Below are 27,854 nucleotides of genomic sequence, written 5' to 3'. Positions count from 1 at the left end.
TGCCTTCTCGGAAGTTGGACCGGGTTTTGCAAGGGTCAGTGCTGAAAAATTATCCATGAAGATGTTGTGAAAATCAGCAGCTTTAATTAAAAAAAAGAGAGAGAGAAAATCTCTCCTACAAACCCTCATTCCTTGGAGAACAAGGAGTTTCAGATCCCACCGAGAGGGACCCAGCTGGGGGTGGATAAGCACATGAGATCAGAATGGGGGCCGGAGGCTTTTCGGGAACTTTTCTTGAGCCCAGAGTGGAACTGCGGAAAAATATCTAAAACTTAGCGTCTCCAGTGTCCGTGTTGCCCCTCCCCCCATGGAAATTAAACTTATCCCACTAGAGTGAGAGCCTGGGGCAGAGGTCCGAGCCAAGGGCCCTTCACCCAAGAGTCCCTGGCCCCCTCTAACCTTCCTCCCCCTTCCAGGGCCCCATTTTTATAGGGCTCGGCCCTTCCAGAACAGCTAGACCAAATGTAGAACCGCCCGCGGAAGAAGCCCGTCCCCGTCAGCAGGGTCCCAGGTTGGGTGGAACGCCACCACCACGTGAGGTGGACCGGCTTCTCCTTAGGTGGGACAGAGGAAATGCTGGCGCCCCAAGGGGTCCTGAGAGGGTCCCGCCCCTACCAGACAAAGTTGTTTTGGGGGGACCTCCCGGCCATCACAAGGCAAAATGAGGGTAGGGGCTCTTAGCCAGTGGGCGAACTCTGCAGCTCTGGGGCCTTTCGCCAGCATGGGCTGGGATTCTGTCAAGTGGCTCAGTGCCGATTAGAACAAAAAAAGGGAGCACTTCTCCCATCCCTAAAAGCTCCCAGGGTTTCTTCCTTCTGGAGAGGAGATGGGGCGGGGACAGTTCCTCATTTCTTAACCACAGTCTCTGTCTCTGACTGGCTGTTAACCAGTCCGTGGGCCCCTCCCCACGGGGAACTCCCGAGGTTGCCCCCCAGGCCCCGGCCCAGCAGACTCTGGATGAGCCCAGTTACACCTAGAATACAAACGGTTTCCAAGAATGCAGACAAGGGCTTCAAACGCGAGGCCGCGGCTCCCATGATGCTCTCCTGGAAAGCAAACACTTGACCATTGAGAACATGAAGCACTTGGTGGAGCTGCTGAGTCCGGCGCCTCTCCAGTCCCCGTGTACTCAGACCTGTTCCCGGGGCCCTCCTGGCAGCGGTCACTGTGGCAGATTACCTTCCGTGCCAAAGCCCAAGGGGAGAAACAGAAGTGGGGGCAGGACGTGGTCTCCGTCCAACCGCCCCTGACACAGCCAGGGACCTCTAGTCACTCCTGCCCTCATGTCCAGAGCCACAGTGTGAGGGGCCTGCTGGGGGAGGGGGCTCCCAGAAGCCGTGGGGCTCAGACCCAGCACCATGAATGTTCTATGGGGGGGCCCTTGGCACTCCCAGGATGGAGCACTGGGGGAATTGGCCCCCTCACACTCCCCCCATCACCTAGAATTCATTTCTCCCCAACTCCAGAGAGCTGGGGGGAGGGAGGCTCAGACACTAGCCTGCCACGCTCCAGGCCCCTTGCACTGCGGAGGCTCGAAGTCACAAGAAAACCCTTGTGGAGTCCTGGAGGCAGAGGGGCTCACCCAGCCTGGAGGACAAGGGGAGCCAGTGCCTCCAGCTCCCCCCAGATTATCCCCTGACTGCAGAGCCTGCTCACTGTGTGTCTCTCTCTGTCTCTGTCTCTGTCTCTGTCTCTCTCTCTCTCTCACACACACACACACACACACACACACACACCCTTCAGATCCCACCTTTAACTCTAACTTTGGGGTTCTTCTCCTTAGCCCACACTGCCCCAGCCACAATTTGAATTGTTCAACACACTCAAACTGTGGGGGAAGCTGGGGAGGAGGGGGGAGGGGGGGCTTTTTGGATGCAGGGCTCTGAATGGCCTGAAGGACACTTTTCTTCCCCATCCCAGAAATCTCCTCCCGGGGAGCTCCCTCACACTGGAAGTACCTCTGGCCTTGCCTCGCTGGGCTCCTCCTGGCCCAGGCTCATCTCTGTTCCTCTGTTCATCCTCTGTTGGGCTGCCTTCCCAACTCTCCTCCTGGTTGGGGCATCTGTGACTTTGGACAATGATCATCACCCCCAGAGATAAAGACAGAGACAGAAAGACAGAGATGGAGACAGAGACAGAGAGACTGAAGGAGACACAGAGAGATGGAGAAAGTCAGAGACAGAGACAGACAGAAAGACAGGAACAGAGATGGAAACAGAGACAAAGATAGAGCCAGAGAGAAAGCGACAAAGAGAAGCAGAGATAGACCTGGGGGGGAGGGGGCGAGGGGAGGGAGGAGGAAGAGAGAAAGAGAGAGAGAGAGAGAGAGAGAGAGAGAGAGAGAGAGAGAGAGAGAGAGAGAGAGAGAGAGAGACTGAGAGAGAGAATGAGTGAGTCCTGGTCTTCCTTCAGGTCCTGCCGGCTTCCTGCCTGTTTCCAAGGCTGTCCTGGTCCTTTCTCTCGGTCTCCGCTCCCCTCTCTCTCTGCGTCCCCCACCCCCGGCCATTCTCCCTCCCTCCCTCGCTCCCCGCTGCTGGAAGTCTCCCCTGGGCCACCCGGCCCCCAGAGGGCCCTTCGCTCTGCCCCGCAGGCTCCTGCTCCGAGTTTGCTCCCCTCTGCGGACAGCCGCCCTTCCCTTCTCCCTCTGATGCCCGGAGGGCCAGGGCCGCGTTTCTGCGTCCCAGCCCTTCTCCCGCCCTTCTCCCGCCCCCGCCCTCTCACTGTCTCACCGAGAGCCTCATCGTCTCACGGGCTTCCCGGGGCCAGCTTTGAGGGCAGCGCGGGGGCTGAGACAAAGGGGGAAGGGAGCTTGCTTGGCTCGCCCGGTGGCCCTCCGCTCCTTCCCTCTCATTAAAGAAGTCCCAGGTTCCCGGGGAAGGGGTGACCGAACCCAGTCCCAACCTTGGGGCGCAGCGCTGGAAAGCAGGCGGGAGCCCGTGGCGGGGACGTGAACAGCCCAGCGGCCACCTCAGGGTGGGGGTGGGAGGGCGGCCCGGTCGGCCTGGCGCTAGGGAGAGCAAGTGGCAGGACGGAGCCCCCCTCTCCCCCGGCCTTCGGGCAGGCAGCCGCCGCCCCCGCCGGAGGTGTGAAGGCTTCGTGAGTCTCACAGACTGTACCCCTGCTCCGGCTGGGCTGCAGCCCCGAGCCCTCGGCTAGCGCCACCCCCCCTCCTTGGTCCACTCTTCTCTGTGTCCCATGCGCTCCCTCCCCTTCCTGTGCCTTCCGCTTTTCGGGGTTGCGCCCCGGGGTTGGGACCCTCGCACGTGGACTGGGTTCAGTCACCCCTTCCCCGGGAGCCTGGGACTTTTTTTAATGAAATGGAAGTGGGGGGAGGGCCGCTGGGAGGAGCAAAGCAGGTCTCCCTTCCCCCTTTATCTCAGAGACTCCCCGCTGCCCCTAAAGCTGGGCCATGGGGCTTCCTCCCCCGGAAGGTTTCCTGGCACTTAGGAGCTCTGTCTCCATCTTGAAACAGAGCTCCCTAACTTTGCTATCAGGGCTTCTCCCTGAGCTTGGTTTCCAGCTCAGTGCCCCCACCCTTTTCAGGGAGTCCCTTGCCTGGGGCCACCTGGCCAGGAGTCAGGGGCCAAATTCAGACCCTTGAGCCCTTCTCAGTCACCCAAGAAGCAGCCCCAGGAGAATGGAGGGGTCAGGAGCAGCCCACACAGGCGCGGCCGGACCATGATGGGGCCACAAGTAGCCCCAGGAGTGTGTCTGGGGCAGAATGTGCAACAGGGTGACCGAGCCCCACTCCTGGAGAAGAGGGCTTGGCAGTCTGTGCTTGGTAGGGCCCCAAAGCGGGGGTGGGAGGAGGGCCGGGACAGTCCCCATGGTCCCCTCCACAAGGCCAGTGGAGTTAAACATTAACCCCCTCGAGTGGCGGCTGGCTCCCTCCACATACCTTCCAGCTCTCGCCCTCTTCCCAAGAGGAATGGTCACAGACAAGCTGGCAGTGATCACAGTCCAGGCGGCCTAGCTTGGCACCAACGTTAAGGGCAGATGGACTTCTGGGCCGGCCCTGCATGGGCCCCTTCCCCTCCCACTGATCTGTGGGGATGGGCTCAATCTCAGCTTTCACTCTTGGTCAAGCATTTCTAGTGGAATCCCCAGGAGAGTGGCAAATGGGCAGCGCCTCTGTCCTTGGCAGCTTCTGCTTCCTGGGACACCTGGGGACAGTAGGCAACATTGCTTAAGTGCCAGATGGGGAGAGGGTGGGGAGGGGGCCCTCAGTTCCTGCCCTCAGGGAGCTTACAGTCACTAGGTGGAATACAGTCACACCAGTGGGTGTGAGCTGGAGACAGTGAGTGTAAACTGGAGACAATGAGTGTGAACTGGAGACAATGAGTGTGAACTGGAGGCAATGAGTGTGAACTGGAGGCAATGAGTGTGAGCTGGAGACAGTGGGTGTGGGCCCAGAGAATGAGAAGCAGATGATTAGTAGAGCAATGAAGTCTCCCAGACTTCCAGACTGTGTAAGGCAGGAGTGCTCTGTGGAGAGTCTGAGGGTGACGGAAAGGGAGTGGCTTTCCGGGTGAGGGAGGAAGATGTTGAGAACAGCTCCTTAGGAAGGTTAATGGGATTGGAAAAGAGAGACACTGGAGGCCCCGGCCATATTCCAGGTGAGAAGGGATGGGACCTGAGCTAGGGCAGAAGCTGTGTGAGGGAGAGGAGAGGATGGATGGGAGAGAAGTTTGAGATGGAACTGACAAGACTTGGCCTTAGAGCAGCTGGAAGGGCAAAGGGAGGAGGGGAAGTCAAGGCCAACATTCTCACTGTCTTGTGTCACTGGAAGGATGATACGCCTCCATAGCAGTGGAGAAGCTGGAGGAGGGCTGAGTTTCCAGAAAAAGACAGTTAATTCTACTTTAGACTTAGTTTGAGATGTCTATAAGACAAATCCACTTGTCCAACAAGCAGTTGGTGATGTGTGTGTATGTGTGTGTGTGTGGGGGGGGGGGGTTGAAGGGAGAGAGAGAAATACAGAGAAAAAGAGAAAGAGACAGAAAGAGATACAGAGAGACAGGGATATAGAGAAAAAGAGAGACAAAGAGAAAGAGAGAAAGCAATAACAGAGAAAAAAAGACAGACACAGAGAGTTACAGAGAAAAAGAGAGAAAGACACGCAGAGAAAGAAAGAGATACAGAGACTTATAGAGATAGAGAGAAAGAGACACATGAAGAGAGAAAGACAGAGAGAAAAAGACACAGAGAGATCCAGAGAAAAAGAGAGACAGACAAAGAGACACAGAGAGATACAGAGAAAAAGAGGCAGGGAAAGATACAGAGAAAAAGAGAGATACAGAAAAAGAGAGAAAAAGACAAAGAGAGAAAGAGACAGATGCAGAGAGAGAGAGAGAAAAAAGAGACAGAGGGAAAGATACAGAGAAAAAGAGACAGAGGGAAAGATACAGAGAAAAAGAGAGACAAAGAGACACAGAGAGATCCAGAGAAAACGAGACAGAGGGAAAAATCCAGAGAAAAAGAGACAGAGGGAAAGATACAGAGAAAAAGAGAGACAAAGAGACACAGAGAGATCCAGAGAAAAAGAGACAAAGGGAAAGATCCAGAGAAAAAGAGACAGAGGGAAAGATCCAGAGAAAAAGAGAGACAGACAAAGAGACACAGAGAGATCCAGAGAAAAAGAGACAGAGGGAAAGATCCAGAGAAAAAGAGACAGAGGGAAAGATCCAGAGAAAAAGAGACAGAGGGAAAGATCAGAGAAAAAGAGACAGAGGGAAAGATCCAGAGAAAAAGAGACAGAGGGAAAGATACAGATAAAAAGAGACAGAGGGAAAGATCCAGAGAAAAAGAGACAGAGGGAAAGATCCAGAGAAAAAGAGACAGAGGGAAAGATCAGAGAAAAAGAGATAGAGGGAAAGATCAGAGAAAAAGAGACAGAGGGAAAGATCCAGAGAAAAAGAGACAGAGGGAAAGATCCAGAGAAAAAGAGACAGAGGGAAAGATGCAGAGAAAAAGAGAGACAGACAAAGAGACACAGAGAGATCCAGAGAAAAAGAGACAGAGGGAAAGATCCAGAGAAAAAGAGACAGAGGGAAAGATCAGAGAAAAAGAGACAGAGGGAAAGATCCAGAGAAAAAGAGACAGAGGGAAAGATCCAGAGAAAAAGAGACAGAGGGAAAGATCCAGAGAAAAAGAGACAGAGGGAAAGATGCAGAGAAAAAGAGAGACAGACAAAGAGACACAGAGAGATCCAGAGAAAAAGAGGCAGGGAGAGATACAGAGAAAAAGAGAGATACAGAAAAAGATAGAGAAAGAGACAGATACAGAGAGAGAGACGGAGATACAGAGAAAACAAGAGAAAGAGACAGAGGGTGAGAAAAAGAGAAATTCTGAGAGGCAGAAAAAGACAAGAGAAGAGATGAAAAAGAGAAAGAAGACAAGAGGAGGGGGGAGGGAGAGAGAAAAAGGAGGAGGAGGAAGGGAAGAGACAGAGAGACAGAGAGAGAAGAAGGGAGGGAGAGACAGACACTCCGGCCTTTGGGAGGAGAGAGCAGTGGCAGAAAGTGGTCAGAAAGGTGGGAGAGTCAAACCAGCAGAGCAATGGAAGCCAAGGGAGGCGGCTCCGTCCAGAAGGTTCAGGACAAAAACCAAGTAACAAAATGCTACAAGGCAGAAAGGGGGGACGGGGAGGAACAGGAGGTCGGCTTGGGGATCTTTCCTCGCTGAGGAACCATCCGGGACAAGTGGAGGCCCTTAAAGGGGGAGGGAGCCTGAGGGGCTTGGAGGGCAGAGGAGCGGGAGTAAGGAAGGCTGAGGAGGCTCTTGGGGGAGGACGGCTTAGTCTAAACGGGAAAAGGGCCCGAGTCAGAGGCTGAGAAGGGCTCTAGGAGGAGAGTGCGGCTGGAGCTCGGGGCCCAGGGCAGCTGCTACCCCCCCCCCCAAGCCGGGGGCAGAGATCCCTCCGCCTGGATCACCGATCTCCCCAACCCCATCAGGCAGGCAAGGTGCATTGGGGGAGGGGAGGAGGCCAGCCAGTCCTGCTTGGCTGCTTGGGGCCGAGAGGGGCTTCATCAGCCCCTAGGGTCTCTGACAGCGCCGGGTCAGGAGGCGAGGGCGAACGTCTTTTCATTATGGCGCCTCTTGTTCTGTTCCCATTACCAGCGCCCGTTACTTATTTATGAACAAACACTTATCCCGCTCCACCCGAAAGGCCTGGGGGTAGATCGCTGGGGCCCTGGGACCTGTATTACAACCCGGGTGCCCCGCTGTGTGGGCGCACACATGAGACAGTTCCTGCCCCAGAGGGTCCCCCAAAGGAAACAGAAATCATGGGGTCAGTTTGGGGAGGCAGTGGAGCTAGCTGCTCCTTGAATCCCTGCGGGCTTCGTGGAGGCGGCGCTGAGGAGCCTTGAAGGAGACAGTCAGAGATGCAAAGGTAAATTTCCAGGCGCGCGGGGAGCCTGGGACAAAGGTCTGGAAGCTGGAGATGTAACGCTGCCCTGGGTGGGTTGGCTGCCAGGGGAATAGCTCCGAGTGAGACTTGGCTGGTCCGGGGATTGAAGGCTGAAGAGCCTGCCGTTGAGAACCCGGGACCCCCTTTTCTCGGGAAGCCTCCCCGGGCCCTCCCTCCCTCTGCCGGGACCCCCTTTTCTCGGGAAGCCGCCCCGGGCCCTCCCTCCCTCTGCCGGGACCCCCTTTTCTCGGGAAGCCGCCCCGGGCCCTCCCTCCCTCTGCCGGGACCCCCTTTTCTCGGGAAGCCGCCCCGGGCCCTCCCTCCCTCTGCCGGGACCCCCTTTTCTCGGGAAGCCTCCCCGGACCCTCCCTCCCTCTGCCGGGACCCCCTTTTCTCGGGAAGCCGCCCCGGGCCCTCCCTCCCTCTGCGGGACCCCCTTTTCTCGGGAAGCCGCCCCGGGCCCTCCCTCCCTCTGCCGGGACCCCCTTTTCTCGGGAAGCCTCCCCGGACCCTCCCTCCCTCTGCCGGGACCCCCTTTTCTCGGGAAGCCGCCCCGGGCCCTCCCTCCCTCTGCCGGGACCCCCTTTTCTCGGGAAGCCTCCCCGGGCCCTCCCTCCCTCTGTCGGGACCCCCTTGCTCGGGAAGCCGCCCCGGGCCCTCCCTCCCTCTGCTGTCTCCTTCCTTCCTTCCCCGCGAGGGGTGCCGGCGGAAGCCTCTCCAAGCCTAATTTGGAAACGATGGTGCCGAGAACTTGGGGCTGGGCCGGGGCCGGGACCTGCGGCCCTACCCCGGGGGGTGTCTGTGGTGCCGGCCGTCCCGTCCGCGTCTCGCTCTCCCCGGGTCCAGGCCCTCCCAGCCCGGGCCAGGAACGAGACCCCCCCCCCCCCACTCTCCGGAGCCCCCGTCGCCGCTGCTGAGGGTCAGCTGCCTCCTTAGCCTGGGGGGGGGGGGCGCCCGGGTCCGTTCTCCCCTTGTCCGAGTCCGGCCCTCCCCGCGCGCCCCGCGGTCCCAGCCAAGCCGAACGAGAGGGGGCGAGGGAGCCGCCTCCGGCGCCCCAACCTCTTAGTCTCTGGGGCACAGTCTGGTCCCTCTCCGCTCCCCCGCCCTCCTCTCTCGGGTTTCCTCTTCCTCCCGCCTCCTTTGCTCGGTGAGCTTGAACTTCATGTCGGGCGGGCGGTCCCAGTCTTCCGGGGGGCGGCTCCCCTCCCTTCCCCCTCCCACTGGGGAATCTTTCCGGGGGGTGGGGGGCAGGCTTGGGGCGGGGAGGGGGGGCCGGGTGACTGGAGGTTGAAGGAAATGAGACAACCTTTTCCTCCTGCAGACGCCGGTGTGTGCGGGGCCCGGTGGAGCCCGGGCCGGGAGGAAGGAGAAGGGAAGGCGGCGGCCGGGCTGGGCAGACCGAGCTCGGGAGGGCCCGGCTGAGGGAGACCTTGGGGGGGCTTCTCGCCCTGCTTCCTCGACTCGGCTACGGCCGCGAACCCCGGGCGCCGCCGCCTCAGCTGCTTTGTCCCGCGTCTGCCGGGCTCCCGAGGCCCCCGCCGCCAGCCCGGACCCGCCAAAGTCCGGAGATTCCGGGCCCGGGGCAGTCCCGCAGTCCCGCCGCGGCCCGGGCGGCCAGGTAAGGGAGGGCTTCTCGCCTCACTCCCCCCGCCCCTCCCCTCCCCCATGCAGGGGCAGCTCCCTGTCCCAGACTCAGTTTCTGTCCCCGTCTGTCTGCGAGTCTGTCTTCTCGGGGGTGGGGGGCTGGGACTGGGGGAGGGGTGGGCACAGCCCCGACACGCTCTTGGCAGGGTGCCCAGGGCAGCCGCGGCTCCTGTCCCGGGCCGCCCGGGCCGGCCCGACGTGTCCCCGCAGGCCGCCCGCCCGGCCCCCGCGCTCCTGCTTCGCCGGGTCTTTCCGCCCCCTCCTCCCAGCCCACCCCTGGCATCCCTGGCGCCCGGACCCGCCTCCCGCAGGCCCGCCCTCCCGGTGCCCAGCGCCTGTCCGGCTCGCGTCTCCCGCCTCCTGGCGGAGCTTCCTCTCCGGCCCTCCCACTGCCTCCAGTTTCCCGCCCCGCGGGCGGGTCCTCGACAGCCGCTCCTCCCGAGACCCGCCCGGCGGCTCCCAGTACTTGGCAAAGGTTCTCTCCTGGAAAGCCCGGCCCAGTCCCTGGGCCCTCCCTGCTTCGGAAATGGGGCCGCCGGCTCTCCTCCTCCTCCCTGCTCCCTCCTCCCCTTCTCCCTGCTCCACCCCCTTCCCCCTCTTCCTTCTCCCTCCTCCCTGCTCCCTCCTCCCCTTTTCCCTCTTCCACCGGCTCTCCTGCTCTCCCCCTCCTCCTTTTCCTTCTCTTCCTCCAGGAGCCCCTTTCCCGGTCCCATCAGGTCTGCTCCTCCCCTATCCCTTCCCGCTGCTCTTGCCTGAGAGATACTAGGGGCCTGCTCAGGTCTGCCGGTGGGTTCCTGGACCACAGGGGAAGGGCAGAAGCACTGATTAAGGACCCCTCCCCCGCTGGCAATACCTGGGGAGGGCTCAGGCCCAGAGGCCCCCAGAGCCGGGCTTTGAAGGATAATCCGAGTCTGAAAGGTGTGAGGGAGGGCGGATGGAGACCCAGTGCTGGCCGAGAGACCAGCAGGAAGGTGGGAGCCAGAGTGTGGGGGGTCTTGAGGAGCTGCTGCCCCACGGTGGGCAACCAGGGTTGGAAGCTCTGATGGAGTCCAGTGCGGGGTCATGAGGTCGGGGTCTCATCATTGGAGAGAATGGGATGCGCTGGGAGAGCTGAGACAAGGCTTGGCGAGTGTGAGGGAGAAGGGGCTCCCGGTGGATGCTCGGGTCCTGAACCTGGGGCGTTCGGGGCAGAAACGGGGGCTTTTGGAAAGAGGCCTGTGCAGGCGGAGATGCCCATGAGGCAGCGGGGGGGGGGGGTAGCTGCAGGGCAGCGGCCGTGGAGGGCCGGAGCCTCCGGATGCTGGGCAGCGTTTGGGACGAGACCCTGCAGGCCCAAGGAAGCCCCTGGAGCAGATTGAGTGGGGGGAGTGGTGCCGGCTAAGACTCACACTTTAGGGAAACACCAGTAGTTGAGGGGCAGATGGAAGAAGGCAAGCGGCCCCTCGCCCGCTTCTGTAGCCCAGGGTGAGGAGAGGAGGGTTTGCGCTGGGGGGGGGGGATGCAGAGACGGGGGGGAGGTGAGAGCCCCGGCCTTGTCACCATGAGGACGGGAGGTGAGATGGGGGGCTGCCCCTCACCGGGGGGACTGGGAGGCAGATGCTGGAAGGATTGGGGGGAGCTCCCGAGCTCTGCGGCGGGCAGGCTGAGGTTCAGATGTCTGCTGGACGTCCGTCTGGAGATGTGGGACCGAAGGCAGCGAGACCGAGGCAGGAATCGCCAGCAGAGAGATGGTCGCTGACTCCTCGGGAAAGGATGGGCCCCGGGAAGCTGGGGAGACGCCCAAGAGAGCCCAGGCCGCTGCTCGGCTTGGCTTAGAGGGCCTGAGGGTGATGAGGAGCCAGGAGAGAGAAGGGGGGTCAGAGAGGGAGACCCGAGAGGGCTGGGGCATCTCTGGCCCCCCCCGCCTGCAGACCCCACTTCCCCCCGTCCTGCCGGACCCCCTGACCGAGCTCACGCTCTTTCCTTCCAGATCCAAGGCGCCAGCACGGGCTCGCTCCCCCTGACCTCCCCTCGCTCCTGGGCGGCCCCATGGCTCGGCCCGCTCCATCCCCTGGGGAGAAACGTCTCTGGCTGCTTCCTCATCCCTGACCCGGGACCCCCGCCCAGCCGCAGACCGTGGGCCGAAGGTACGTGGGTGCTCAGGGTCCCTCAGAGCAGGTGGGGGGGCCCCAGGAGGCCAAGGGGAGGCCGGACCTCAGGCCGGGGGCAGAACCCGCTGCTGGAGCCCCCCCCCCCCAGCAGGGCGGAGAGCCTGGGATGGGGCCAGTGCTTGGCGGCCACCCCCCTGATGGACGGACTGACGGACATCAGCCAGGCCGCGCCCCCTTGCTGGTTCTGCCCTTTGCCGGGCAGCTGTGGAGAGAGGTCGGGGAGGGGAGGTCGGGGGGGGGGGCGCCCCTCGGAGAGAAGGTGGAGGGAAGTCACTCGGGGGAGGACCAGGGTGGGGGGCTGCAGCGGGGACCCCTGGCCCGGGGCCGTGCAGGTGGAGATGCCCATGAGGCAGTGGGGGGATAGCTCCAGGGCAGAGCCTCTGGTCCCTGCGCGCGCTTGTCGTGTGAACCCCCCACTCCTGCGCTCCCATACCCCCCGCCATGGTCCCCCCATGCTCTTCCCAGATGAGACCCCCCCCAAACAGCTGACCACAGTGGGGAGCCCTTCCAATGCACTTGGGCCAGGAGGTGGCGGCCCCCGGCCCCCAGCCCGGCCCCCGACTGTGACCTAGAGTTCAGGCTGCCGTGTGGTCGGGGTCCTTGGGAAGCTGGGGCCCCCACTGGGGGGACGAGTCTCTGGGGGAAGGGCAGGCAGGCCCTGGAGCTGGGCCAGCAGACCAGAGTGGGGGAGGGGGGCCTGGGCTGCAGCCGCCCCCAGCCTGGCCCTTGGACGGGGCAGTGGCCGCAGAGCCCGGCCCCCAGGCGTCGTCCAGCGCGAATTTAGTCTCCGGTTACAGGTTGGCCTCCTGGGCCGGCCCGTGGGTGTGTCTTAGTGCCGTTGGCAGGAAGGAGAAAGGGCAGAAGCAGCAGAGAGGGGGAGAAGGGGGTGCAGGAGCCACGGGGGGCTGGAGACCCCAGGGAGGAGCCTCCGGAGCCCCCGGAGCTTCGCGCTGCCGGCCCCTGCTTGGGCCTCAGTCTCTCCATTTGTCCAGTGGGGCTGGCAGTCCCCGAGCCCCCAATGACCTTGAGACTGCTGAAGACGGGGAGCCAGTGGGGCGCCCCCTGAGCTCACCCTTGACTTTGTTTTTCCTAACAGAGAAGTGGGCGTTGGGCGCCCGCGGATGCCCGAGACTTCCAGGGCCGGTGTGAGCGGCCGACAGCCCAGCATGGAGCCCGGCGTCCGGGGCGCCGGGCAGATGGCCTTCCTCAGCAATCTGCTGGCGGCTTACTCCTTCGTCAGCGGTAGGTGCCCAGCGGTCATGGCATCCCGGGGTGCCCGGGGGAAGCTGGCTCAGGGTGCCCGGGGGAGCCGCCTCGGGGAGCCAGGGGAGGGTGGCCCGGGGAGCCAGCTCAGGGTGTCAGAGAGAGGGTGCCCGGGGGAGCCGGCTCGGGGTACCAGGGGAGGGTGCCAGGGGAGCCGCCTCGGGGTGCCCGGGGGAAGCTGGCTCAGGGTGCCCGGGGGAGCCGGCTCGGGGTGCCAGGGGAGCTGCCTCGGAGTGCTGGGGGAGCCGCCTTGGAGTCTGGGGAGAGGGTGCTGGAGAGGAAGCCAGATGGGGCATTGGGAGGACCTGGCTCAGGGTGCCAAGGGGAGCCAAGGTCTCACCAGGGCAGGATTCACACTTGGCTGCCCCTTTCTATGCCAGCCTGCAACCTGGCCTTGGGCTCTGCCCCAGTGCCCCTAACGCTCTGACTGGGGACTGAGGCACCTTCTACCCTGGCCGGGGCCTGAGGGGAGGGCACTTTGGTGCCTGGGACCCGGCCCTACAGGAGGTCAGGGCCGGAGGCTGGGGGGCTGAGGCAGGAGAAGGCCCCTCAGGTTTTCGTGTGTCCCTGCCCCCTCAGAGGTGCCCAGCAGCGGGGGGGCGAGGGGGAGGGCTGCGGCACAGGGCCAGCAGCTGCCCGTGGGCGCTCGGGTTCCGGAGCTCACTGATGGAGCTTGGTCCCAGACACTTTGTCTTGGGCTGTGTCTGGAGGCGCCGGGAGGAGGCTGGGCGAGGAGTCCCGGCCCCCAGGCCTGGTCTCTGCCTCCTCCGGGCTGGCCTCTGGACCGTCCCTCAGGTGCCCTCAGCTGCTTCTGTTTGTCTTGTGTCAGACTTTGCCCCTCCCGGCCTCCGGGACCTGAACCCAAAAGGGAACAAAGCGCGCTTCATAGAGCGAACCGAGAGGCGGGCAGGTGGGGAGCGGGGGGGGCCGGCGGCGGGAAGCGGGCTCAGCCTCGTCCCCCTGGCCCCTGGGCCCCCCTTGGGAGGGACGGGGAGACTCACAGAGACACAGAAGTTGGGGAAAAACTCCCCATCAGGGCTGTGCCCGTGCGGAGAGGCGGCCTCGGGAGGCGGTCCCACCCAGAGGGCTTCCGGCAGGATCTGGGGACCACTTCTTGGGCAAGGGACCCTCGGTCAGCATGTCTGCAAGGCTGTGATTCTGGGGGACGAGCCGGCACCCTGAGACCCGGTGAGAAATGGGCAGCCTAGCGGGTCCCTGCCCTCCTCCTGGGCTCCAGGAAGGGCCTCCCAGGAGGCCCGTGTGTGCCCGGCCCGGACGAGTCTGGGTCCCACGGAAGGAACCCGGGTGTTCTCCCCTCTGCCCACCCTCAGAGGCCGGGCAGCAGCCACGGCCCCTTTCCCCTTCTTTCCCACCTGGGCAGTCTGAGAGTCTGTCTGGGGCCGGGGCCAGGCTGCTGCCCTCCCAGCTCGGCGAAGGGCCGCCCCTCCCAGCAGGATGGCAGGAAACTCCCCAGAGCCAAGTGTTTATTTTTATTTGGGCAAGAAAAGAGCCCAGCGTCGCCTGCCCTAGTGACGGACGTTTCCTAGGAAAATGGCAGAGCCCGACCTTAGCCGTGGGCACGGTCTGTCGCAAGAAAAAGACCTGCAGCCTCATGGTTCCCATGGGAGCGGAGCGGAGACGAGGGGTCCCAGTCACAAGCACTGGCTGGACTCCTCTGGGACCCTCCTCCTCCAGTCTGCACAGTGCTGACATACGGGCAGATGGGCAGAGGGCAGGCAGACAGACGGGCAGGCAGACAGGCAGACAGACGGGCAGGCAGGCAGATGGGCAGGCAGATGGGCAGTTAGATGGGCAGACAGACAGGCAGGCAGATGGGCAGGCAGACGGGCAGGCAGACAGACAGGTGATTGATAGGCAGACAGACTAGCTCATCATTGACCCTCTGAGGGTCCGAGTGGATTGCCATCTTTGATGGAGAAATGTTTGATCCAATGATTTTTGCAAGTTTTTCCATTTTCTTCTAGTTTGCGTCCCCAGTTCTTGCTTCCGTGTGCTCCTGATGCCTTTGCTTAGTTGAGTGTCTCGCTGAGCCTTCTCTAACCAGGATTGCCTCTTGCCTGCGCGATGAGAAGGGCAACAATCCAGGTCCCTTTTCGGGATTCTTCAGATGAGTCAGTCTGACCGAGGTCTCCCTCCGGGCTGGCCAGTAAAGCAGGGGTTTGCTGCCTCGGGTCCTTTCTGGGGTCCCCGCTGTGGGAACGGATTCACAGTTGGGGAATCTCGACAAAACCATGCCATTTGGCATCCGGCCCGTTGGTCATTTGATTTCCAGGAGTTCAGGGTTAAACCGTTTCATCCGCCCTGTCTCTTCTGCTCATTATTTTTTCTCTCTTTTTTTTAAGCCACTTTTAGTAAGTCCACGAGTGGTCAGCGCATTCAGGGAGGCTCAGGGCTCGGGAAGGAGGGGACAGGCGGTTCTGGCCACCAAGGCTTAAGAAGGACCTTGGACCTTCTCCCATCAGCCTGGCTCCAGGGGGACCCAGCATGGCCGGCGGGGAGAGCCCTCTAGTGGAGAGATTGAGCCAGGAGCAGTGGGCCTCCTCTGTACCTTGGCTCTGCCCGGGGGGGTTGGGTTGTGCTCAAAGTAATCGGCCGGAGCTCCTATGGGCTGCAGCCACCCAAGGGCCGTCCTAGGGGAAAAGGCTCTCAGCTGCTCCGGGCGGCCATCACTCGGGTGCGCCAGGCCAGAGGCTTCCCTCAGCTCCCTGCCACAGCATCAAGCCTCTGAACGGCTGTCCAAGAGGTGTTTGGGGGGACCCAAAGAGAGCCAGAGCCCATGAGTTGGAAGGGGCTTCGGAGGCTAGTCTGAGGAAGCATCCCTTCGTGGCAGGGGAAGATAAGAAGGGCCGGTGCGGGGGAGGACCACCGGCTGCAGCCCCTGAGGGGGAGGACCACTGGTTGGGGCCCCTGAGGGGGAGGACCACTGGCTGCAGCCCCTGAGAGGGAGGACCACTGGCTGCATCCCCTGAGGGGGAGGACCACTGGTTGGAGCCCCTGAGGGGGAGGACCACTGGTTGGAGCCCCTGAGGGGAGGACCACTGGTTGGAGCCCCTGAGGGGGAGGACCACTGGCTGCATCCCCTGAAGGGGAGGACCACCGGCTGCAGCCCCTGAGGGGGAGGACCACTGGTTGGGGCCCCTGAGGGGGAGGACCACTGGTTGGAGCCCCTGAGGGGGAGGACCACTGGTTGGAGCCCCTGAGGGGGAGGACCACTGGTTGGAGCCCCTGAGGGGGAGGACCACTGGCTGCAGCCCCTGAGAGGGAGGACCATTGGTTGGAGCCCCTGAGGGGGAGGACCACTGGCTGTAGCCCCTGAGAGGGAGGACCACTGGTTGGAGCCCCTGAGGGGGAGGACCACTGGCTGCAGCCCCTGAGAGGGAGGATCACTGGTTGGAGCCCCTGAGGGGGAGGACTACTGGTTGGAGCCTGTGGTCACCTCCCTTCTGAGTGGTGGACTCTGCTGCTGGCCCTTAAAGGCCCAGCAGCTGCTCTGAGAGGAGAGTGGATTGCCTGGGCAGGGAGGAAGGAACCGGAGCTTGGCTCAGTCCCTCTGCCCCAGTGCAGCCTTTCCTCCCAGGGAGGGGCCCCTTTGGTCAGCTTCTCAGCCTCCCCAGGGCAGCCCACCCCTCCTGCAGGGGCAGATCCAGCCTTTGTGGACAGCCTGGCTCTGAGTCTCACATCTGTAAATGGGGAAATGCTGGCCTGTTCTGGGTCCTTGCAAGCTCCTTTGCTCCTTTGGGCCTTATTGACTACTCCCTTTCTGGTGCAGATGGGCATGGGCTGCACACATTTCAGGGGTTACCTGGGACACAGAGAAACTGGGGGCCTGGCCCAGGGCCACCCAGCCTGGGATCTGAGCCCAGCTCATGGAGCCTCTCCCCAGACTCCCTCATGTCCCTAACCGGCTGAAACCCTCCCTGCTCAGGGAGTCTTTGTGCGTTAGCCGTGGGAGCAGGCGCCCCTTTGGAGCTCCCCCAGCTGTCCCTAAGATTACCCTGTGGGTTTCCATAAATCTGCCACCTGCTTGCATGTTCCCCCCTCTATGAAGAGGCAAGAAGGGACCGGCTCCTGTTCTTGGGGGATCCGTTTCCCTCAGTTTCCTACATTTGAGAGGAGACCTTCATCAGAGCAACTCATTGCAAAATTCTCATAATTTTCCTAATCTTTTCATAATCACAGTTGCTAATGGTCCATTCCCCCCCCCTTAGTCTCTTCTCCTTTTATCGCTCCCTCCTCAAAAGAGAAAGGAGCCCGAGGAGAGGGGAGAGGTGGCCACTGCCTGGTGCCCCTTCTCTGGGCCTCCTTCCAGGCCCCCCACGCTGCAGCCCCCTCCCCCCCAGCTTTCTCCTGGCTCGGGCTGTCGCTGCTCTCAGCCCAGAGCGGGGTCTCTGAGCAAGCAGGGTCCGGGCCCTGGTTTCCCAAGCCTTAACTACCTGGACGCGAATAAAGAGGCTCACAGGGAGGCGGGAAGCTTCCCCTTTGCTTGAGGAGCTTCTGGGCCAGCGGCCCTCCTGCAGTGAGAGACAGGGGCTCCCCGCGCAGGCTTGGGGGCTTCCGCAGTGGGTTAGGAGCCGCCTCTGACGATATTCTCGGAATATAAAGAAATTCCGGGCTGAGGGGATGGGGAGGGGGCGGGGAGGCTGCCCGCGCCGCGCTGCCCGGGTGAGCCGGGACCCAGCCTCTGACGCCCCCTCCTCTTGCAGAGCACCCTGAGCGCGCGGCCCTGTGCTTCGTGTCCGGCGTGTGCGTGGGGCTCCTGCTCACGCTGGCCGCCTTGGTGCTGACCGTGTCCTGCCGCGCGGACTGCCGGCCGCGGCGCGGGAAGAAGGGCGCGGGCCGCGGGGGCAGCGGCGACCTCAGCGCCAGCGACAGCGAGGACAGCGGGGACAGCGGGGACAGCGGCGACGGCTGCTCCTCGGCCGGCTCCGTGCGCAGGCCCTGGCTCTTCGAGCGGCCGCCCCACAGGAACGTGTTCACGTCGGCCGAGGAGCTGGAGCGGGCTCAGCGGCTGGAGGAGAGGGAGCGCATCATCCGCGAGATCTGGCTGAACGGGCAGCCCGACGGCCCCGGCCCGGCCACCCGCAGCCTGAACCGCTACTACTGAGGGGGGCGCGGGGAGAGCCGGCGGACCGCGGGCGTGGGGGGAGGGGCCGGGAGACCGGCCTGCCCGCGGGCCTCTGTCCCAGGTGCTAGGCGGCCCGCCTCTGCTCCGGCCGGGGAGCGGACCTCGGCCGTCAGCCTCTCCTTCGGAGGCGGCCCCTAGGCAGAGGGCGGGAGAAGGGGCTCATGGCTCTGCCCCCCATTCTCTCTCCTCCTCCGGGCCCCCTCTTCAGGGTACAGTGGGTGAGCGGGCCTGGCTCCAGCCCCTCCCCCTTCGCTCCCCACTCCAGCCTCTGCTCTTCTGCCCAGGCGGGTGATGGCTGCCCTCTGAGATGGACATCACCCGGCCCTTGGGCCCGGAGCCCCCCGGGGGCTCTGCCATGAAGAGATGCCGGGAATGGTGCCGGGGACCCCCCTAGGAAGACTTCTTTCTCAGGACCAGAGATTCCCCCTCCCCCAGTCCCGGTACTCCCTCGACTTTGGGACTTCGGCCTCAGGTCTGGAGGCCTCCAGTGCTGGCTCTTTTCTCACTTCTCCTGAAGGCTTTCAATGGTCATTGAATGTTAACCTCAAAGAGCAAAATCCCAAGTTCTGGTTTAAATATAAGTTAGAGTGTGTGTGTGTGTGTGTGTGTGTGTGTGTGTGTGTGTGTGTGAAAGAGAGAGAGAGAGAGAGAGAGAGAGAGAGAGAGAGAGAGAGAGAGAGAGAGAGAGAGAAAGATAGAGACAGAGACAGAGACAGAGAGAAAGAGACAGAGACAAGAGAGAGAAAGAGACAGAGAGAGAGAGACAGAGACAAGAGAGAGACAGACAGAGAGAAAGAGAGAGACAGAGACAGAGAGAGACAGAGAGACAGTGGCAAAAAAGGGAAAGAACACCTATGAATACACAGATATTTGAGGATGCCCTGGGCCAGCCAGTCAGCCTCTGTGCCTTAGTTCCAGGATAGTCTTCCATGAATACAAATGCACATTGTTTTATATATTTTATTAAAAAACAATCAGAATCAGCCAAGAAAGGCTTTGTATTTATTTAAAGGACGTGGGGGCTTTAGCCAGGAAGTCCACCCTCTCTTACCCCATCCCTTTACATATGGTATCCCCTCTATCCTTAGGGAAAGACACCCTTCCCCCCCTCAGTCCCTCCCGAAGCAAGGTGGTTGAGTTCCTGTACTGAAGAAGCCTCAGGTTAAAGGCCCATGGCAGAAAGGTCACCCACTGGGGAAGGGGTGTCCCTCCTCCTCTCCCTCTCCATTTTCCATCTTTCTTCTTGCCTTTTTTCCTGTTCCTCCCTTTTCCTTTTCTGCTTTCCCTCTTCTTTCTCCTCCTCCTTCCCCTGTGCTCCCTCCCTCAAGCAACCCCCCAAACTTTCTTCAGCGGGTTCCCCCTTTTTCTCTGCGGTGTTATTAAGTACCCGCCCCATCTTGGGGCTACCCAGCCCGATGTCTTCTGGGAGCTCCCAGGTTTACAGAGGGATGGGCCACAGATTCCTAGCATTGCATATGGGAGGGGTCAGTGGCCAGAGGTCCAAGACAGAAGGATCTTTTTTCTCTGAGGGAAGTAGGGAGTGTCCTGGTGTCCGGAATAAGGGATGGTTTGAGGGTCTCTGTTCTCTTAGACTCCACCCTGGAGGGAAGTGCGTTCTCTGATTTTCCAGGAGCACTTTTTCTGACGTCTCCTTACCTCTGCCCTCCCTTACAGTGACCCGTCTGGGCGCCACAGCCCCCAATAGAACAGCAAGCTCCTTGAGGGCAACTGCGGAGTCATTTTGTCTTTTTATCCCCTCTGGCTTTCTCAGAGCAGATGCTGATCAGTTGTGGTCGATGGGATTGGATTTAGAAATCAGGAATGATTGTGCTCAGTTCAGAACGTCACATCTGCAGACAGACATTACCAAACAAGGGTGGCGTATATGTAGCGCCCGATCCCCCTCCCCCCATAAGGGCTCCTGCATCTGAGAGCTCAAGACCCTCTCAAAACGCAGCTCATCAGCCCCAGGAACGCGTGACATACACTCATTTTACCAAAGCGCGGGGCAGCATGAGCGGGTGGGGCAGAGAGGAGACGCTCTGCCCTCTCCTCCAGGGTCCGCGCTGACAGCGGCAGGCGCGTGGGGAACGTGTGGGGAGGGGGGGGCAGAACGGGTAAGTGTGCGCTCGGGGAACCCCTCGCACCTCTGAAGAGCAGCCGGTGTTCTCTGGGAATGTCCCCGGGTGTCTGGGCTCTGCCCTTCCCGGGCTGCTCTCAGCCCAGCCTCTCGGGGCCATTGGCCAGTCTCCATCCCCGGGCTGGTCATTCCCTTCAGCTGCCTGGGCTTGTAGAGCTCAGGGCTCCCGCTGGCCCTGTTGGGGTGCAGACCAGCCGGCCGCCCCCAGCCAGCGGCTAGTGGAGACCCCGGGGAATCTCAGTCTGGTTTCCTCAGCCCCCTCCCGGGCTCTCAGTCTGACTGTTTCCGACCTGCAGCAGAGCCTTCCTGTCCCATTTTTTAGCAGGTTTAGCAGGTTCAGGGGCAGGAACAGTCCCAGCAAATCTTCCCTCGGGCTCTGCTATGACTGCTCGGGAACTCAGTGCGGAGACAGGAGGCCCTGATAACGTCCTGTCGAAGCTCCGGTGGATTGGAAGGCTCCGCGGAAGGGGCCTGAGCGGGTCCCAGATTCTCCTGGGCCCCAGATGCAGTCTGCTGCACGTGGAGTGCAAGGCCGGGGAAGCGCAGGGCTGCGAGTCGGCGGGAAGCTGACGGCCTGTTCCCCGGGGAGCTCCCCGAGGAGCACCAGCCCCTGAGCCTGGGACCTACTTCTCCGTCTGCTTTGGGAAGGATGCCGGCCTCTGAGACCCCATTTGGGCTGGCTTTTTTGATACGGTGGCAGATTGCTTTTGGGGGGGGCGTCCCCCTCCTCCTCGCCCCGGGCAGATCATCGCTCCCCTCCAAGGAGAGATTGTCCCGTAAGGGGCGCACCCAGCCAGCGGCCACCTCCTTATGGCTGTGGATCCTCTACTTTTTAAAGCACAGAGACTTCAAATTCTCTTCCTCCTCCCCCTCCTCTAGCCAGGGAGCAGCCAAGGAAAACAAGCTTATTGAAATGAGTGTAGTCGTCTCTGCAGAATGGTCCTGCAGGACCTTTCCCCTCCCCTCCCCAAAAAGGAGGGCAGAGAAGAGGCTGCGGGGGCCGAGTCCTCCTCCCTCTGGGGGGGGAGCAGCACGAGCCCTCTGGCTCCCTGCCGGTCACTGGACGGTTCCTTTCCTGTCTGTCCAAGCCCACTATCTGGCCTGGTCCCGGCTCTGGTCGTCCCCTCCTTGGCCAGAACCATCCTCCCCCTCACTGCTCGGGGCCAGGGCTCTCAGCCTGGCCAAGCTTGCCGGCTCCTCGCCACCGATTGCTCCTGTGCGTGTCATGCGCCTTTTCCCTCTTTCTTGGCCCTCCTTGGGCGCAGCCCTTTGGGGATGTTTCTCAGTCGGGGGAGACTGTTGTTGGCTGACGGCTCCTTCCTTCCAGGACCCCGGCCCAGGGGCGCCAGTCCCAGGCAAACCAGGGGACTCCGCACTTCGAAGCCAAAGGGGTTTGGGCTGAGATTCAGGCAAAAGTGAGAGAAGCTTCCGAAGGGTCTGGGGGCCTCCAGCCTCGGAGCGAGGGGCGTCGCGGGAAGTTTGAGGAGAGTAAGCGCCGCCCTCCGCCCGTAGGAGAAATGGCCGGGACCCCGGGGGGGCAGGCGGCTTTCTGCACCCCGGTGCCCGTCCGAGCATCCCTTACGGGTTCTTGGAAATACTCTTGCCACCTTTGCTCCCGACAGGGAGACTTGTGCTGGTTCCCCGGCGGGGACCCCGTGGTGGGGCCCTCGGAGTCCAGGCAGCCTCAGCTTTCAGCAGGAAGGCTCCGCGTTTCCTGGGATGGAGGAGGGGGCCGCCCACTCTCCCTTGCAGGGCTGGGCTTGGCAAGGAGCTGCCGGGACCACCCACCACCAGAGCCAGGCTGTGGCCCGGATGCGGCTGGGAGGCCACCTGGGCCGGGGCCAGCCCACACAGGATTCCATCCAGAAGTTTGGGGGGGTCTGCCACCTCCCCGGGCCCCCTTCTCCCACCATGACCCCGCCCTCGGAGCTCTGCCCAGGCCCAGGCCCGGCTCTCCTCCCCAGCATCGTCATCCCTGTCCAGCTGGCCCTGGCCCAGCGGTCATCGAGCCTGGCCCTTCCTCGTGGCCCCCACGGGGACCCCCAGGGCCTCTATCAGGGCCCCAGAGCCCGCCCGGACGTCACCAAGCACGGCTCCAGTTTGCCTGCATCTCCCTCCCCCAAGTGCCCACCTTAGCAGGCCCACGGATCCATCCATCAATGGCGTCGTGAAGCCGGCCTCGGTGCCCCTGGCACAGGGCACAGGGACACACACCCACTCAGGGGCTGCGCAGCTGCCTGTGAGACAGGCCCCGCCCCCCGACGCCCGCGAAGATGAGCCCCCGGTTGTCACGGAAACACAAACATGGGGTGTGCCCTCCCATTAATCCCCAGGTTCTAAACCCTTTTAAACTTAAAAATTAAAGTCATTGGTTTTCTCTTCCTCCTACTTCCCTCCCTACGGAAAAAAGGGGGAGAAAATGAGTCTGCTTGTGGCCGGGGTCTCCTGGTGAGCGCCGGGGCCCCCAATGTTGGGTCGGAGGGGCCGAGGGGAACAGAGAGGTCATGGAGGCCAGAGCGGGAGTGCTGGGGAGGCAGCCCCCGGGGAGCCTCCGAGACCTCTGGGGCAGAAAGGGAAGCCCCTCTTGGCAGCCTGGTGGAGGAGGACTCAGGGAGGCCGGTGGGGAGGCTGGTGGGGAGGCTGGTGGGGAGGCTGGTGGGGAGGCTGGTGGGGAGGCCAGTGGAGGAGGACTCGGGGAGGCCAGTGGGGAGACTGGTGGCTGCAATGAATCAGGTGACCCAGGGGGCAAAGGAGGGAAGAGAGAGTGGGGAGGTGGGGGCAGGGGAGGCCCCCAAAAGTAATTTGTACCCTGGAAGTGATACAGACCCGCTGAGGCGAACTGAATGGGGTTGGGGAGGGGTGACAGGAGCTTTAGGGAAATCCCTTTGGGGGATGCAGGATAGACTGAGGAGGGGGGAGGCTGGAGGCTGGAAGGACACCCATTGGCTACTGCCATAGTCCAGTCATAAGGTGCTGGAGACTGTGGCCCAGGGGTTGGGGTTCTGGGGCTGTGGTTCAGGGAGGAGGGATGGGGTCTGTACTAGGGTGGGGACTGTCCCAGAGGAAGGCACCGGATCCGACAGGAAAGAGCCTCCCTTATGGTTCCTCTTCTTTCTCTGTGCCGGCTCCGAGGCTGAGGACTGAAGGACCTCGGGTGTGTCCCCCGCACTCCCTCTCCCCCCTCCGGGACCCTTCGCGGCCCTCTCTGCCCCCCCAGCTCTGGACTTTTCTCCCGATTTCTCCCTCTGCGGGTGCCCGGAGGCCCCAGGCCGTGGAATTCCAGCGGGTTAATGAGGCTCTTCCTGCAGCCGGGCTCCGGGATTAACCCCCTCGGGACCAGCTCCGGGATCTGCAGAAACGGGGTCACTGCTTAAGTGGGAAGCCCTTCAGGGAGGTTCTGGCCGTCTCCCCTCCTCCCCTGCCCGGGACCTCCGGGGGGGGGGGCTTCAAGCTGGAAACCAAAGGGGGAACCAGGGGAGGGAAGCGGAGTTTGAGAACTTAACCCCGTCAAGGTCATTGCTGGTCTTTCCCTGCACCCGCCCCCCCCTTCCTGAGAAAAAGCCGCTTCTCTTGCTCTGTCCCGAGCAGTGACTGAGCCGGAAGGGGCGGGTCATCGCAGGCTCTCGGACCTTCTGCTCCTCCTCCAGGGCCCCCTCGGAGCAAGGGAGGGAAGCCCAGGCCCAGGGGCAAGAAGACAGGTGGACACACTGGTGGGGGGGGGGGGTCCGGTGCAGCCTGTTCCCTGCACTAGTGGGGGGGAGGGAGAAGGGAACAAGTGGATTGGGAAGAAAAGAGAGACAGAGAGACAGAGGGAGAGACACACACAGAGACAGAGGGAGAGACACAGAGAGACAGAGGGAGAGACACAAAGAGACAGAGACAGAGACAGAGAGAGAGACACACACAGAGACAGAGGGAGAGACAGAGAGACAGAGGGAGAGACACAAAGAGACAGAGACAGAGACAGAGAGAGAGACACACACAGAGACAGAGGGAGAGACACAGAGAGACAGAGAGACAGGGGGGACAGAGACAGAGACAGAGGGAGAGACACAGAGACAGAGAGAGACACAGAGAGACAGAGACAGACAGAGGGAGAGACACAGAGACAGAGAGAGAGACACAGAGACAGAGAGAGAGACACACACAGAGACAGAGGGAGAGCACAGAGACAGACAGAGAGAGAGACAGAGACAGAGAGACACACACAGAGACAGAGGGAGAGACACAGAGAGACAGAGACAGAGAGAGACAGAGGGAGAGACACAGAGAGACAGAGAGACAGAGACAGACAGAGGGAGAGACACAGAGGGAGAGACACAGAGAGACAGAGACGGAGAGAGAGACAGAGGGGGACAGAGACAGACCCAGAGACAAAGAGGCAGGGACAAATGGAGAAGGAGGGGGCAGGGTGAGCGGGATCTCACTGGGCTGCCCCTACTTTCCCTCCCAGAGCCCCCTGCCCTTTGTGGTCTACTGTTGGATGCTCCAACTGTAGGGAGGGGCAGCTGGGACACACTCCCTGGGACAGCGGTGCTGGGGAGGCCCCCAGGGCTGGGAAGCCTCTCCCCCGTCCCATCATTCCCCCTCCTCTAGCTCTGTCTCCTGCTTTATTTTTCTGCCCCATAAAGTGAGTCTAATTCAGCAAAAACACCTTTATTAAGTCAATCTACTAATCAGGGGCATTTCCACGAGGTTAGAAAGAGGTCTCGGCCATTTTCGAGGCTCTTGGATAAGGGGCAGTGATAATGCTCAGGAAGGGAATTGGGATTGGTGAGGGACCCAGCCCCAATGGGTCAGTTTGGGCTCGGACCCTCATTTCCATGGGGCTGCAGTTGCCACCAGCTCCTGAGAGAAAATTGCTTGGGGTGGGAGAAGAGTTCGAGAGCCTCTGCCCAAAGCCCAGAGTGAACCTGAGAACTTGGGAGAGTCGGATGACTCGACTTCTCTTCTTCCTCCCGCTGTTCCTCCCGCTGCTCTGTCTCCTCCTCCTCCTCTCCTTCTCCCCCCTCCTCCTTCTCTTTCCCCTCCTCCTCCTGATCCTCTTCTTCCTCCCCCACACTTAGCCTTCAGAACTGCAGGGACCGGGCAGCAGCCCCTGCTTTGGTTGCTTCGGAACAACTGGACACATTAAGGAGGTGAGGAGCCCAGGGGAGAGCTGCCCCGGGCCGGGGGACTCCGCCAGGGGAGGAGGGGCTTCCATCGGTCCCTTTCCCCTCCAGTCTGCGTTCCCGGGGTCAGGAGCTGCCTGGGGGAGACTGTGTCAAGCCCCGGAAGCCTCAGAATCGGCCGAGTCAGGATAAGCAAAAGCCCTTGGTCTTTATTCTCGGTCTTTAGAGGTAGAAGTGAAGGGGATGGAGGGAGGATCTCCGGGACCTCCTCTTCTTCCACGGCCAAAGTGACCCTGGCCCGGCTTCCTCCTCCCCCTGGTCCCTCCCACAATTCTCTGTATCCACCAATCATGGAGCCAGCCCAGGATGGTGGGAAGGGCCATTTTCCAAGCACATGCTAATAGATTATTGTCCAATGGGAACTAGCCTGAAGTGCTGGGTTGTCCGACCCCAGTGCATCACTCAGAGCTTCAGCCCTTTACAGACTGTGTCCAGATGTTCAGGGGACCCAAGGGCTAATTAAGACTAATCGGCTAATTAGTGCCGCTGATTGTCCTTTGCTGGAGGAGCAACAAGTGGGGGTCCGTGAACATTGGAAAGATGCTTCGGGCCCCTCACTCACCCCCAGGGGAGATTGGCCCCTGCCCTGCTAGTCCAGGCCCCCCCTGGAGAAGTGAGCTCCAGGACCTGCCCTCGGTGCGCCGGTTCTATTCTCCTTTTCTGTGAGCCCCCCTGCAGGGCTGCGGCTCTCTCTGGGCAGCTCAAGTTCATTCTAAGGACGTCTCCAGGCGACAAAGAGGTGGGAGCGGGTCTGTGGCTGGTCAGCACCAGGCCCTCAGACCATAGCCCCGAAGGCAAGAGTTCAGCCCGGTCGCGGAAACCGTTCTGGAAGAGAAGGGAAACCCAGAGCAGCCGCACATTCCGGGTCAGCGGAAATCGGGCGCTTCTTTTGTCCCCTAGACAAGGGGCTCTGGGGCGTCTCCACCTCTGGGGGGCCCATCAGGGTCCAGAAGCCAGCGGTGATGGGGAAATCCTTGCCCGCAGCCATGCCGGGCTCTACCCTGATCCCCCCCCCCTTCCCCCCATGAGAGGAGCTTCAGCCCGTGTTCTAGCGCATCGGAAGCTTCTTCCATCCCGAGGTTTGCAGCCAACGCCCCCCCCCCCCCCCACCTCCCATCCCGGCTGTCTTCCTTCCTCAGGTCTGCGTCCTGTGCCGGAACCAGGAGCAGTGGGAGGCGTTTCCGAGGCTGGATTTGGGCCTGATGTTAGGACGAATCTCGAGAATTCGCGTTCTCCCGGCAGAAAAGACTGCCCGGGAGGGAGTTCGGGAGGGAGAGGGTTCCCTCCGGAGGGAAGGGTCACTGGCTGAGGTCCTTCCATCTGCCACTTGGCTTCTTAGACTGAAGCCGGGTCTGGCTGACAGGACTTGCCTGGGATCAGGGGCCGCCCTGCGTTTGTCCAAGTAGAGATCAGCTTCCTCAGGGCCCTTTTTCTTCCATTTATTTGTGTCATTGGAACAGCTCCTTTGCAGGCCAGATCAGGACAGGGGCACCAGGGAGGTGTTCCTCTGGGGCTCTAGATTTTTGTCCTCTGTGGAAATGAAAACCTCCCCAGGGCACTGGGTTTGGGGCCTGTAGGTGTTTGCTCCCGCCTTGGATGAGCTAAAGAACAGGTTCAGCAGGTTTGGGTGTGGAGACACAAAGGGCTGCTCTCTCACCTGAACCTGAGCTAGTGTGATCTGCTGGGCTGAGGGATGCAGAGGAAAGCTGACCAAGAGCAAAGGGGTCAGGAGCCAGAAAGTGGGCAGGGATGACTCAGCGCAGGGGCTTCTGGGGAGGTGAATTTCGCTTCTAGCTTTTTGCTATCCCAGGATAGGAACAACCTATGGAGATTTCTTTACTCAGGGTTTGTTTTTGGCTGACAGTTCCCTACTTCTGGTATAGACTCCATGATGAGATCTTTGGGTCAGCAATTTTCTCAAGCAGTTTGGTGACTTCTCTTGCACAATTCCAAGTAATTTTCTTTAACTCTTTGAATAAGCTCATTGCTGCCCATGAATTTGTGTGCCTGTCTTCCCACAATCCCTCCCCAAGTGATTTTTTCTCTTTTCCCACCTTGTTAGCTTTCTGGGTCACCTGGTGACCCAGATATGTGTCAGATATAAGCTGGCTGACCTCTCTCTCTTCCCCTGAGCTTCTTTCTCACAATTTTATAGAAACCTTTCATTACTTTTGGTTTTCTTTGCCCACTTTGGCTAGTTACAAGGGGGCACTCCTGAGATTCTTCCCATAGATCACACCCCACCTTTGAATTTATGCCCTTACCCGGCCTGATTTTCCATTCTCTGTACGTACATTTCCTATTCCACCTCCTCAGTTCACTGCTGGGTGCAGAGGGCCGGAAGTCTGGAGAAGTTTACTTGAAACAAGGATACTTCCAACAAGGTGTTAGCTCAGTGGGACTGATGGGATGATGGTTCTCTAGTTCACATCCGTCCAGTGTGATGTAATGATATAATCACTCTAGCTGGCATATACTCAGTGTGCTGTGATGATGTAATTGTAACAGGGCTGAGAACTGGGGACACAGGAAGTCAGACTGAGACACAGACTGTGAAGGAGACGATAAAGAGCTTAGGTTCTTTTACTGACTATCCTCGCGGTGACTATCCTGCTGAGACCAAGGCCCATCTGGAGGACCTCCAGAAAGCCAGCCTGGACATTACAGCTGAGTTTCCTGTACATACACACTGGTCTCTTGAAGTTGCTATTTTTTTCCTTACTGGGGATATTTTTTCTTTGTTCTTTCAGAATTCATTCTTGAGCTGCAAACACACCCGTCTCCTGGGCTGCCCTTCCTAATAAACCTCTAGTTGCCTCCCTAGAAACCAGTTCCACACCACTGGTGAGAATAAGTTTCAAGATAGAATTTCTCTTTGTTGGTTCTTTTTCCTTTTGAGAGGTGGGATCTCAAGAAGCTTGTAGCTATC

General features: G+C 60.9%; 1 protein-coding gene across 1 annotated transcript; it reads left to right on the top strand.

Annotated features, from left to right (window-relative positions):
• Positions 1-8,687: 8,687 nt before the first annotated feature.
• On the top strand, positions 8,688-18,224 carry EVA1A (eva-1 homolog A, regulator of programmed cell death). The gene is made up of 4 exons (XM_051974048.1): positions 8,688-9,029; positions 11,025-11,181; positions 12,302-12,447; positions 17,193-18,224. Exons 3-4 carry the CDS (start codon positions 12,327-12,329, stop codon positions 17,591-17,593), a joined length of 522 nt encoding a protein of 173 aa, XP_051830008.1. The 5' UTR covers positions 8,688-9,029; positions 11,025-11,181; positions 12,302-12,326; the 3' UTR covers positions 17,594-18,224.
• Positions 18,225-27,854: the final 9,630 nt, after the last annotated feature.

This window comes from Antechinus flavipes, chromosome 2 (genome assembly GCF_016432865.1).
Source record: "Antechinus flavipes isolate AdamAnt ecotype Samford, QLD, Australia chromosome 2, AdamAnt_v2, whole genome shotgun sequence".
Lineage (NCBI taxonomy): Eukaryota > Metazoa > Chordata > Mammalia > Dasyuromorphia > Dasyuridae > Antechinus > Antechinus flavipes.
The sequence above is the reverse complement of the archived record's forward strand: the minus strand, read 5'-3'. Positions and strand labels throughout refer to the sequence as shown.

What these genes read in the sequence shown, in the direction of transcription:
- EVA1A (XM_051974048.1), top strand. Translation starts at nt 12,327, where the DNA reads ATGCCCGAGACTTCCAGGGCCGGTGTGAGCGGCCGACAGCCCAGCATG. An exon ending in GGCTTACTCCTTCGTCAGCG is followed by an intron (nt 12,448 to 17,192) that starts GTAGGTGCCCAG and finishes CTCCTCTTGCAG; the next exon opens with AGCACCCTGAGCGCGCGGCC.